Source organism: Microcaecilia unicolor, chromosome 9 (assembly GCF_901765095.1).
Source record: "Microcaecilia unicolor chromosome 9, aMicUni1.1, whole genome shotgun sequence".
NCBI lineage: Eukaryota > Metazoa > Chordata > Amphibia > Gymnophiona > Siphonopidae > Microcaecilia > Microcaecilia unicolor.
The window spans coordinates 189,840,289-189,853,390 of record NC_044039.1 but is presented as its reverse complement, the minus strand read 5'-3'; the positions used below and the strand labels follow the sequence as shown (position 1 = coordinate 189,853,390).

The 13,102-nt window shown below is 46.6% G+C and overlaps 1 protein-coding gene across 1 annotated transcript in view; it reads left to right on the top strand.

Moving 5' to 3' along the window:
* The window catches only part of LOC115477101 (exocyst complex component 3-like protein 4), a 104,399-nt gene that overhangs the window by 87,126 nt on the left and 4,171 nt on the right, over nucleotides 1-13,102 (top strand). The window contains 1 exon segment of the mRNA XM_030213717.1: nucleotides 935-1,056. Coding sequence (XP_030069577.1) covers nucleotides 935-1,056 — 122 coding nt within the window.

Genomic DNA, 13,102 nt, shown 5'->3' with positions numbered 1-13,102 from the left:
TCATCTATATTTTAGACCTTTACAACTAGGAAAGTGAAGATTTAGGAATGTGTGTTCTGATCTTTTAGCATTCCTGGGTGGCAGGTCAGTAAGGTCCAACATGTAGGTCGGGGCATCACCGTGAATTATTTTGTGCATCAGAGTGCATATTTTGAAAGTTATACGTTCTTTCAGAGGAAGCCAGTGCAATTTTTCTCTTAGGGGCTTAACACTTTCGTATTTTGTTTTTCCAAATATAAGTCTGGCTGCAGTGTTTTGGGCAGTTTGAAGTTTTCTGATGATTTGTTCTTTACAGCCAGCAAGAAGACCGAAGACCATTGCAATAGTCTAAATGACTCAGTACCATTGATTGAATCAGATTACGAAAGATTCCCCTGGGGAAGAAAGGTTTAATTCTCTTAAGTTTCCACATTGAGTGAAACATCTTCCTTGTATTCTTCACATGACTTTCCAGTATGAGATTCCGATCAATGGTTACTCCTAGAATTTTCATGGAATCTGAAATGGGAAGAGTGAAGTTTGGTGTGGATATAGTGATTAAGTTATTAGTATTATATTGTGATGTAAGAACGAGACATTAGTTTTTCTGTAAAAAAAATTAGTTTTTCTGTCTTTATTTGAAATAAAAAAATTGTAAAGCACATTTTGTCAACAAGGGGCGGGGCTAGGTGGGACAGGGGGGGGGGCACTGAACTGGTCTGCGCAGGGCCCCGCAATTGCTAAGGCCGGCCCTGTTAGTACGTGATCTGGCTTATCATGCTGTTCCATGGACTGTTCTTCTTCCCAGAACACTAGAAACAAAGCAACAAGACAAAACAAAAACAAAGCACCCGGGCTTGTTATTGTCCAAACAGCTTGGAAGTCTTGATTAAACTTGAAAAAAGCATTTTACAGCTCCAGATCTTCTTATGTGTACTTTTATCATATTTTTCAGGATTCTGACATGGAGTGGCTTTTTCCTGCAATTGATCATATTTCTGCAATAATTGGTGTAAAGAAAGAAGAGAAAATCAAGAAAAATCTAGAAACATTATATCACGAATATCCAGATATCAGGTATACTTTTCAAGTAAGAATATGAAAAGTCCAGCTTTTAGCATGGTGAATAAGATGACTTTGGTTCATGATAGAAGTAAGAACGGTCTGGCCTACATCACCCCAACAATGAGCAACCTCCAGTTGACTGATTCTTCTATATATTTAAGCTTCCTTCCCATTTGGTTCATTGTGTGACTCCAGATCACCGGAGACAGGTTGAGTCAGTCCAGATTTTAAACTCCTGCCCAGATCTGCAGATTTCCACTAAGCTCTTAACTTCACTAAACTCTTTTCCTGAAAAATGAGTCATTTTTCATAATGAAATAGGAAGTAGATAAAGCTGCAGTGATGGGAACTAATGCCAACTCATTCTCCCTCGTATGACTTAAGGCCATCCGGAATCCCTGTGTGAAGAAGGAAGGACCAAAAAAGTTAGGGGTATTCAGCTATTTATTTCTGATTTTTTTTTTTTTTTTTAATCCCTGTGGACAAACAACATGTGGAGGCAATCATAGGAGCCAACTTTTCAAAATGATTGGGGGTGCTAGGCCCAGTGGAAATAACCTTTCCCTGGACACATACAAGGAATTTTTTCATTATTGGGGGTTCTCAAGCACCCACAGCACCCACAGAGTTGGCTCCTATGGAAGCAATTCTGTAAAGAGTTGATTATATTTAAGGGCTCATTTTCAAAGCACATAGACTTACAAAGGCACATAGGTTACTATGAGGCTAATTTTCGAAAGAAAAAAACATCCAAAAAGTGTCATAAAGCACCGTTTGGACGAATTTCTTTTCAAAACATCTAAATCTGTATTTTCGAAACCTATTTTGCAGACATTTATCTGTGCAATTTGTCTGCAGTGCATCCAAATCACAAGGGGGCATGTCGGGGGCATTTCGAAGGTAGTATTAGAGCGGGTTTAGAGTGCGCCTAACTCTTGGACGTTTTCCAGCCATAATGGGGGAAAAAAAGTCTAGGGCGAAAACTTAAAATTTTAGTCTAGACCTGTTTTTCTAACACATAAGACACACAAAAATGACCAGATGACCACTGGAGGGATTCAGGGATGACCCCCTTACTCCCCCAGTGGTCACCCCCCCAAAAAAAATAAAACTTAATGTGAATAAAAATAGTACTTACTAGCCTCTATGACAGCCTCAGATGTAATAGCCAGGTCCATTAGAGTAGCCTGCAGGTCCCTGGACTAGTCTAGTGGTCGGTGCAGTGCACTGTAGACAGTTGGACCAAGGCCCATATCTCCCCCTACCTGTTACACTAGTGGTTGAAACTGAGCCCTCCAAAACTCACTAGGAACCCACGGTACCCACATATAGGTGCCCCCTTCACCCATAAGGGCTATTGTAGTGGTGTACAGTTGGGGGTGGTGGATTTTGGGTGGGTTTTGGATTGCTCAGCGGACAAGATAAAGGAGCAACAGTGGGATGTGTACCTGGGAGCAATTATATGACCTCCACAGCAGTGCCCCTAGGGTGCCTCATTCTCCTGGGATGTTTGGGGGACCAATCTGCTAAAAATGCTGGCCTCTCCTACGTCCCCAAATGGCTTGATTTTTATGCGTTCTTAACTTTTCCGACCATGGCCTAAAACGATAAACGCACAAAGCAGAAAACCTTGTTCGAAATGGTATTTTCGAGAAAAAAAAAAAAGATAGACGTTTTTCTTTTTATGAAAATGGTTACATTTGGCATTCAGATTTGGGACGTTTAGCACAAAACGTCCAAAGTCCGACTTAGACATCGTATCGAAAATGCCGCTCCATGTAACTTTGTAAGCCTAAGTGCTTTGAAAATGAGCTGGTCCATAAAGGAAACTAGGAACCTACTAGCTTCACCAGGTATATACTTGTATACAGGGGCATAGCTACGGGGGCCTGGACCCCTCGTTTGGCTGGCTGGGGTCCCCAACCCCCGTCAGCTGAAGCCTTCTTCAGCGCCGTTCTCCAGTGCATCCACGTTCACTGCCCTGCTCTTCTTTCTTCTTGCTCTTCCTGTGCACGCTGATGCTCCTTTGGGGCGTCAGCATGCACAGGAATAGCAAGAAGAAAGAAGAGCCACGGCTGTGCCGGAGACCGGCGCTGAAGAAGGCTTCAGCTGGTGAGGGTTGGGGACCCCCGCTAGGAAAGGTATTTGTTTGTGAGGGGAAATGGCGAGGAGGCGAGGCGGTGGGGAGGGGCGAGGAGGCAAGGCGGTGGGGGGCGACTCACAGAAACAGAACGAAGCCTTGCGCTGGAAGAAGAGGACCTCGGCTGGCGGGGGTTGGTGTCCCCTGCCAGCAGAAAGTAGGCGACGGCGGGGGAGAGTTGGCAGCGGGAGGGGGGTCGAGAGGGTCATCAGCAGGGGGTCCAGGGCCAAATCTATGGGGGCCCAGGCCCCTGTGGCCCCACGTAGCTATGCCACTGGTGCTAAGCACGTTTTTTAGGCACCATATATAGAATTCACCACTAAATGGTTAATTTATTAGTTTTGTTTATGCCTACTGGTGCTATGGATATGCTATGGGGAAGGGGCGGACTGACAGTGGTCTGGGCTCCCAAGTAGTAAAGGTAATTGGGCCCCTCTGGCCCTTGTTGCCACCACTATTGTCACCCGGCCCCCACTGCTGCCCAGCCTTTGTGTTCAGCACCCCACTGCACAATACAGCCTCCCCAGGCCTCCCTTGAGTGGCCCTGTTGGTCTAGTGGTCTCTTCAGGGGCAGGAAGAAACCCTACTCTTTCCTGCTCACTCCCACTGCTCTATCCTGCACCAGTAGTCTCGCGGCTCTTGGCAGCCATTTTGAAGATGCAGCAGTGCCGGGAAGAATAACAGCAGCGGGCAGGAAGAGTGGAGTTCACTGAAAGAGTTAGGGGAGGTCATCCCTGATTTTCTCCAGTGGTCATCTGGTCATTTAGGGCACCTTTTTGTGCCTTATTTGTTATAAAAACAGGTCTAGCTCAAAACGTCTTAATTTTAGTCCTGAATGGACATAATGCTTTGTTCCATAGGAGCCAACTTTTCAAAATGATTGGGGGTGCTGAATTTTTTTTTATATAGGTGGTGCATTCCCCCCTCCCCTCCCCCCTCCTCCGCCCTCTCCTCCGAGTTCCAGCCTGGCCCCCTCCCTCTCTCTCTCATCTCCCCTCCCTCTCCTCTGAGTTCCAGGCCCCCTCCCTCCCTCTCTCTCCTCCAAGTTCCAGGCCCCCTCTCTCTCCTCTGAGTTCCAGGCCCCCCTCTCTCTCCCTCCCTCTCCTCCCCTCCCTCAGAGTTCCAGGCCCCCCTCTCCTCTGAGTACCAGGCCCCCCTCCCTCACTCCCTCCCTCTCCTCCCCTCTGAGTTCCAGGCCCCCTCTCCTCCGAGTTCCAGGCCCCCCTCTCCTCTGAGTTCCAGTCCCCCTCCCTCTCCTCCGAGTTCCAGGCCCCCTCCCTCCTCCTCTGAGTGCTAGCCCGACCTGCGCTGCCCGCCCTCTTCTCCCAGTCCTCCATTTGCCCCTCGCCTTCCTGCGTGCCGCCCAGAATTTAATAGTTCTTACCTCAGGGTCCGGCGGCAGCAGTGAACGGCGAGCAGGCATGGCACGTCAGCCTGCCTTCCCTTCTCTCTCAGCTCTGCCTCTGGTCCCGCCCTTGCGGAAACAAGAAATGAGGGCGGGACCAGAGGCAGAGCTGAGAGAGAAGGGAAGGCAGGCTGAAGTGCCGTGCCTGCTCGCCTTTCACTGCTTCCGCCGGACCCCGAGGTAAGAACTTTTACATTCTTGGCAGCACACTGGGAGAAGAGGGCGGGCAGCGCAGGTCGGGCTAGCACTCGGAGGAGAGAGAGGGAGGGGGCTGGGAACTTCCGTTCTGGGACTTCCGGCGGGTCAAATATTGGGGGGTGCTCGAGCACCCACAGCACCCACGGAGTCTGCGCCTATGCTTTGTTCCATTATGGCTGAAACACATCCAAGCGTTAGGAACGCACAGATCCTGCCCTTAACATGCCCCTGACATGCAACCTTGTGATTTGAACACACTTCTGATGGGCTTCATAGAAAAACGCCTAAAAATTGGTTTTGAAAATACTAATTTGAACGTTTTTGTGAAAAAGAAAAAAGTCCAAATGAGCCCCCAAGGCACATTTCTGCCATTATGGGGATAATTCTATAACGTGGGCTGCAACATTTTAGGTGCCACACATGTGTATAAATGATCAGAATACTGGATATGTGTGCATACGTGTGCACATATGCATGTAAATACCAACAATCCAGCTACATGCTCTTCTGTAATACATGCACATCTTTGACAGTGTGCAGTTTGCAGACGGATGTTCACATGGGCAGAATCTAGGCAGAGTGTGGGCAGGGCTCACATTTATGTGAATAACTTATACAATACTATAAATTACGTAGGCACAACCGGAATCCAGGTGGAAGCGTTCACATCAGATCTATAGCTGGCTTCAGTGTTTGCAACTAACAACATATACAAGCAGGGACGTAGCCAGACCTCACGGTGGGAGGGGGCCAGAGCCCAACTTTGGGGGCACATTTTGAGTGCCTCCCCACCAACCACCGCCAGCCGAGGTCCTCTTCTTCCGGCGCAAGGCTTTGTTCTGTTTCTGTGAGTCTGACGTCCTGCACGTACAACAGAAACAGAACGAAGCCTTGCAGATCAGCCAGCAACGCCCTTTGCTGGCAGGGGACCCCAACCCCCGCCAGCCGAGGTCCTCTTCTTCCGGTGCAAGGCTTCGAACTGTTTCTGTGAGTCTGACTCACAGAAACAGAACGAAGCCTTGCGCTGAAAAAAGAGGACCTCAGCTGGCGGGGGTTGGGGTCCCCCGCCAGCAAAGGTAGGCGGCGGGGGAGGGTTGGCGGCGGGGGGGGGGGTCAAGAGGGTCGACGGCAGGGGGGGTCAAAGTTGGTGGCAGCGGTGGGGGGGAATGGCAGGGGGGGGTCGGCAGAGCCGGGGGGGGGGGCTAAAATGTGCCCCCTCACCTCGGGCTCTGGACCTCCCTCCCGCCGAAGTCTGGCTACGCCCCTGCTTAGCACTATTCTATAAACCTCGCCTAAAGTTAGGCACGGTTTATAGAATACAATGTAGTGCCTGTTTGGCTGACTTAAACATAGGTATGACCATTTACGCCAACTAAAACCTGGTGTAAATGCCTGCTCCTAACTTAGGCGTGGATTGGGCTTATTCTATAACAATGCATGTAATTTTTAGGAACATACATGCCCCGCTCATGCCCCTCCCATGGCCACACCCCATTTGAGATCCACATGTTAGAATTTACATGTGCCACTTTACAGAATACACTTAGAAAGTTGCCCGCATAAATTCTAATTAGTGCCAATTAGTGCCGATAATTGCTTGTAAGTGGCCATTTATCAGTGCTGATTGTCTTGTTCACCAATTAAGTTGTGTGTGCAATTTGGACGCACTGCTAAATTCGCGCGTGTAACTTTAGCTGCCATATATAGAATCAGGGGGATTGTGGTGGAATATTGCCACTAGATGGAAAAATTGTAATGTCACCCCCACCCATCCCTTAACCTGGCGCCTATTTACATGGATAATAGCTATCCAATTAGCAATTTAAAAGGCCCATTATTATCAATATAGGGATAAATATTCAGCTCATGGCAGAAAATGGTTTCTAAGCTGCTAACAGCCGTGGGCTGAGTTAACCCCACCCAGATATTCAATGCCATGGTATGTCCAGCCTCCTGAATTGAATATCTGGATATGTTCTCAACCTGGAAGTTAACTGGACCCTGGCTAATATTGAGGCCAGTGCGTAGCAAGGGCGGGGTGGTCCGCCCCGGGTGCACGCTGGTTCCCTGCTCCCTCTGCCCCGGAACAGGTTACTTCCTGTTCTGGGGCAGAGAGAGCAGGGAGCCAGTGGAGCCGACAGGCAAGCGGCTGCTCTCTGCACCCTCCAGCAGCCAAGAATGCACCGGGGGCAGGGGGGGGGGGGGGCTTGATGCGCCGGGGGGGGGGGGGGTGTCGTGCTGCATCTTGGGAGGATGGACGCCGCCCTGGGTGGCGGCCGACCTAGGCTCACCACTGTTGCCCGGTTAACTCTTTTTCTGTTCACTTAACTATTAACAAACTGAATTATTGCTTCTAGCTGGTTATGTGCTGGCTCTGTTCACACTCTGCCCCCAGACCACCTCTAACCTAGATGGTTAGTGCTGTGACGATCAGAAGGACTATTCAACAGAACTAACCAGTTAGGTGTCACTGAATATTCAGGCATGGCCAGCTCAGTGTGGTTTAACCGGGCTGGATCTTTTGAATATTGACCCTGTAAATGTTATCAAGGGGAACAAGCAGTACACGGCTTTCTGTCGGATGGTGAAGCTTGATATAGAGTGATATAGGAGCGTCAGTTTCCGTTAAGTGGGTTTTTTGGGGGGCTGGCCATGCTCTTTTGTTTTTTTTTATACATGTTCCTTTGATTTTGTGCAATTGACATTATAAGCAGTAAGCTGTCTTGCTAGGTTTCAGCTTGATATTTAAGACTCAGTAGAGATTTAAGGATTAGTGGTATTTTTAAAAAATCTTTGTATGTTCGTTCATTTTGTTCTATTGTAGTTGAAATAGGGGTGTTTTTTGAGTCAGTAGATTTTCTGCACTATTGGAGAGTTTTTAATGCTGATTCTTTTTTTTCCCCTCTTCTTTTTGTTTTAAAGCTGGCTAATGATAATATCCTACTCCCATGTAAGACAGTGGTGGTTGCAATATAGTAACATAGTAGAAGACGGCAGAAAAAGACCTGCACGGTCCATCCAGTCTGCCCAACAAGACAAACTCATATATGCTACTTTTTGTGTATACCTTACCTTGATTTGTATCTGTCATTTTCAGGGCACAGACCGTATAAGTCTGCCCAACACTATCCCCGCCTCCCACCATCGGCTCTGGGACAGACCGTAAAAGTCTGCCCAGCACTATCCCCGCCTCTCAAGCACTATCCCCGCTTCCCACCACTGGCTCTGGTACAGACCGTATAAATCTGGCCAGCACTATCCCTGCCTCCCAACCACCGGCTCTGGGACAGACCGTACAAGTCTGCCCAGCACTATCCCCGCCTCCCAACCACCAGCCCCGTCTCCCACCACTTGCTCTGGCACAGACTGTATAAGTCTGCTCAGCACTATCCCCACCTCCCACCATCGGCTCTGGCACAGACTGTAAAAGTCTGCCCAGCACTATCCCTGCCTCCCAACCACCAGCCCCACCTCCCACCACCAGCTCTGCCACCCAATCTTGGCTAAGCTCCTGAGGATCCATTTCTTCTGAACAGGATTCCTTTATGTTTATCCCACGCATGTTTGAATTCTGTTACCGTTTTCCTCTCCACCATCTCCCGCAGGAGGGCATTCCAAGCATCCACCACTCTCTCCGTGAAAAAATACTTCCTGACATTTTTTTTGAGTCTGCCCCCCTTCAATCTCATTTAATGCCCTCTAGTTCTGCCGCCTTCCCATCTCCGGAAAAGGTTCGTTTGCGGATTAATACCAATACCTTGTGTATTTGTCCCTATTGGGAGATTTGACATCTTGATTGTTTAAAGATAAGTTTGATGTGAACAAGTGAATGAGATTTAAAAAAAAAGTTTCAAACAATTTTTGATTGAGCTTGTCAGTTTTTTTACATAGTTTGAGGTCCCTTTTGAGGTAGTATAGGTTTTCCCTATAAATGTTAAAAATATATGGATAAGCACGTTATATGTTTATCAGCCTCTGACAAGCCCATAACATTCGTTGAATATTGGAAAGGGCTATCTTTAGATTTGTTTTGTGACCACATTTGGCAATAGTCACTAATTTTTTCTATTTGTAGCATTCATGAAATCCCATATTTAATTAAAGAGATTTGGCTGAAGTTCTCTACTGAGGTTTACAAAAGATTTTGCAAGACGGTTTTGTCCAAAACATAGCACATTTGGAAAATGTGTGAGGTTTAGCAGAAGAGGAACTTCATCTGTGGGTGTGACAGTCTATGACTCTTGGAAACTCTCACAACAGCACCATCATATTAGCCTTATAGTCCTGAGAGGGAGTTTCCAGATGGCTGAGGGAGAGAAAGTCTCTGTAGGTCTGCCTGCTTGAAAAAGAGATGATTAGGCCCTTTCATAGCATTCTGCGATGTTGGTTTATTCCGTATTTACTCAAATAAGCAGAGCATGAAAGAGTCAGCAAACTGTACCTCGAATACTGTGTGCAATTCTGGTCACTGCATCTCAAAAAAGATATAGCGGAATTAGGAAAGGTACAAAGAAGGGCGACAAGAATGATAAAGGGAATGGAATAACTTCCCTATGAGGAAAGGGTAAAGCGGCTAGGGATCTTCAGTTTAGAGAAGAGACGGCAGAGGGGAGATATGATAGAGGTCTATAAAATACTGAGTGTAGTGCAGTGAGTAGAGATTAATCACTTGTTTACTCTTTCCAAAAATACTAGGACTAGGGGGCACAGAATGAAACTACTAAGTAGTACATTTACAACAAACCAGAGAAAATATTTCTTCATTCAACGTGTAATTAAATTCTTTCTGGAATTCATTGCCAGAGAATGTGGTAAAAGCAGTTAGCTTAGCAGGGTTTAAAAAAAGGTTTGGATAATTTCCTAAACAAAAAGTCCATAAGCCATTATTAAGATGGACTTGGGAAAATCCTCTGCTTATTTCTAGGATAAGCAGTATAAAATCTGTTTTACTGTTCTGGGATCTTGCCAGGTACTTGTGACCCGGATTGGCTTATGTTGGAAACAGAATACTGGGCTTGATGGACCTTCGGTCTGTTCCAGTATGGTAATGCTTATGCTCTTATGTTCAAGTAGGGAAACAGGGCAGACTCCTGGCCAGTTAAGTAGTACTTAGCCAGCTAAGTGCTAATATTCAGCACAAGATAGCTGGTTATCTCTGTAGAATATTAGTGCTTAGTGCATAGCGGTTAACCGGCTCTTCATTCTACTCTTGATGCCTCTTGGCAGATGCCTGCCAGTAAGTTTTATACAAGTTTTATTGAGAATGGATGAAAAACCCCATTAATGGAATTCAAAATTTCTTGCCCCCCACAGTCAGTTACGGAGGCTTTATATAGACAGACACATTTGTGAAGGTTCACTAGACATAGGCAAACAAACTTAAGCTCAATGAAAGCCAAACTGCTTTCAGCCTGGTTCAGGTTCAGTGAAGTTTTTGGAGTTTTCTCAGATCCATTGTAGAAATCTGTTGGATTTTTGACAGTGGATCCTGAGAAAATTCAAGATTTTCATTAAATCTGAACCAGATTCACCAATTTGATGGAGTTGGTTTTGAATAATTCAGGATCCAAAAAAAACTCAAACCAAATGGGTAATTGATCCAGAAATGAACTAAATCAAAAATGTTCCCTATGAACAACATCCCTTAGTCGGCGCAATGGGAACCAATAATCTAAGGATGGCCAAGGCCAAACATGGACATCTGTAACAGAATTCTGGAATTTCAGAGAGGAGCCAATGGTTATGGATAGTCTAATCCTCAAAGATGGAAGACCAGTAATGTCAAAATCTACAAGAATGGACTTGATGCAGAAAATCTAGGAGGGAGGTGTGGGAATTGAGAAATGTAGAACTAGAGCGTATGATCTGCTATATTGCTCAAAGAGAAGAAACTACTTTGAAAAAAACACATTCTGCTCAGAGCAATATTTAAAAGAACCCATGACTTCACGTGCCATACTATCTTGCTCAGGGCAAAATGTTCCATTTGAACTTTTTGTACTTGACAGTGAAAATGTTGAAAATTGACTGTAATGTATGTGAGATAAAAGTGCTTGTGAAGCACTACAGGCTATATGTTGGAAACACAGGGTTGCATTATGGTTTACAAAGACATTATAGGGTCGGTGTTCAGCATGGTTTAAGTGGGGAAGAGAGACTCCTGCCCTACTTAAACCACACAGAGGAGGCCAGCTGCCAGTATTCAGGGTCACTTAACCAGGTAGTGCCGCTGAATATTAGCCCTGACCACCTTGGCACTGTCCGGTTAGTGGTCCAAAAAACAGGGGAGGTGGTATGTAGGCTGTATGTATCTGCTCGGCAGATTTGCTCCAGTTTCAAGAATATTGTCTATGGACTTGTATGCTATTGAGTTCACATTACAGACTGTGTTTACCCTGATGAAGGCTGTTGCTGAAACTCAGCCGAGTAGGGTCATTCTTCAGTAAAAGTTTCATGTGAACCCGTGGTTTTCTCCTCCTTTCCTGGACCAACAGCACTGTTTTTTGAACCTTTGGATGACCCTGTGGAGGTTTTCTCTCTCTCTCTCTCTCTCTTCTACTGTCCAGTTAGTGCCAGGGTGGTCCGTGGGTAAAGATTGGGTAGAGCCTCACTTAGGGGTCCATTTACTAAGCTGCGGTTAAAAGGATCCTGTGTTAGTGGCAGGGACCATTTTTCCTGTATGCTGAGGCCCTTTTTCCAGCAGCGGGTAGAAATGCCTAAGAATAGCCACGGCCATGTAGTAAGATTGCTCTTACCGTGCAGCCATGTGAGGGGGAGCGGTTGGGTGACGGTAAGGGCTCCCACACTAACCCAGCGGTATCCGGGAAGCAGTGCTGCCAGATTACCGCCGGGTTAGCACCGGGCTAGAAAATAGCCAGCAATTTTCCCTGGTGCAGCAAACGGCACACCCTGGGGCTGGAACTGCCGCCCAGAAGCGGAGCCAGGTTGACGGCGCGGGGGGGGGGAGCGAAAGTGGCGCGAGAGTGGACTTCTGCTGGCGCACATTTTCAATGCAACACGTTGAGAAAAAAAGAGGCGCCAGCAGAACTCCGTTTGGGAGAGTGGCCGCTCTCCTGGTTCCCCCCTCCCCCCGCTGCTGACGTTACCCACGTTGGGCCGGCAGTAGTTTCAGATTAGCTTGCAGTTAGCCAACGTTGGACTTACCACTTTGTTAAAGGGCCCCTTAATCAGTTAGTGACAATATTGAGTCCACTAACTGGTCAAGTAAGTGTATAAAGTTAAGACGGCAAAAATATCAGCCAATGTCTGGTTAACTTCAGGGTGACCACACTGACCTGGCTGTTCAACTCCAGTGCCTGGATGTGGCTCAGCATTGACTATCGGGCCCAGGGCTTTTTTTGAGGGGGTACTCGGAGGTACTGAGCACTGGCACCTTTTCCATTGTGTGATAAAATTGACCCGTGGTCCTCATATTTTAATGAAAGTGCTCAGGATCTACATGCAAACTCTGCCTTGTTATAGATTCTGTGACTGGTTGCAGGGGGCCTGGCTGTTGTAGGGTGGGGTCCCTCAGTGATCACCCCACCCCTAAAGGGTAGCCTGGCGTTTGAGTACCGGCACCTTTTTTGCTAGAAAAAACACACTGATCAGGCCCTATGATTATAGTATAGAAACGAACTGTAAATGTGTACAGATGTTTGTGTGCATTGTGGTGGTGTTATCTTTAAAAGAAGGATGTGAAAGTTGCTAGATTTCTCTGTTTCCAGTTACTTTGAGTATAGCCCTTGGAGAGCTTCTTGTGATGTACAGAGAGGTGCATTCCGTCTGCCATTTTGTAAACTTCTGTCCTGAAGTCACAAATCATGGAGGGAGCAAAGCAATGCACTTAGTCAGCCTGAATGTCATCACCTGGCTATCAAACACAACATACAGTACATCTTTAATTAATCTGTAGCATTTTTACCATTGTTTGCCCTTGTCACCTAAAAGATTTTTCAGTCTCACTTTTCAGAAGGTGCTGATATGAACCTTGAGCAAAAGTGAGCGAGAGAGATTGATGTGGGTTTAAAAATGTGTTGAAGTTATCAGAAAGAAAAAGTAAACTATATTTAGCAACATACGCAGGGGTTGATATTCAGCGGAACGCATCCAGGTAGGAATGGCTCCTACTTGGATAAGTCCCGCTAACCAGGTCCATGCCCAGATTTTTTAGCAGCTTTATCCAAATCCGTCCAACTGGTGGAACTGGGTCAGAGTTTCAGTGGAGCCAGGAGTTACCAGTTTACCAGCAATATTTAGTCCAGTAACCAAGTAACTGCCTGGCTAAAGATAAGACAGGTAAAAAGGGACAAAAA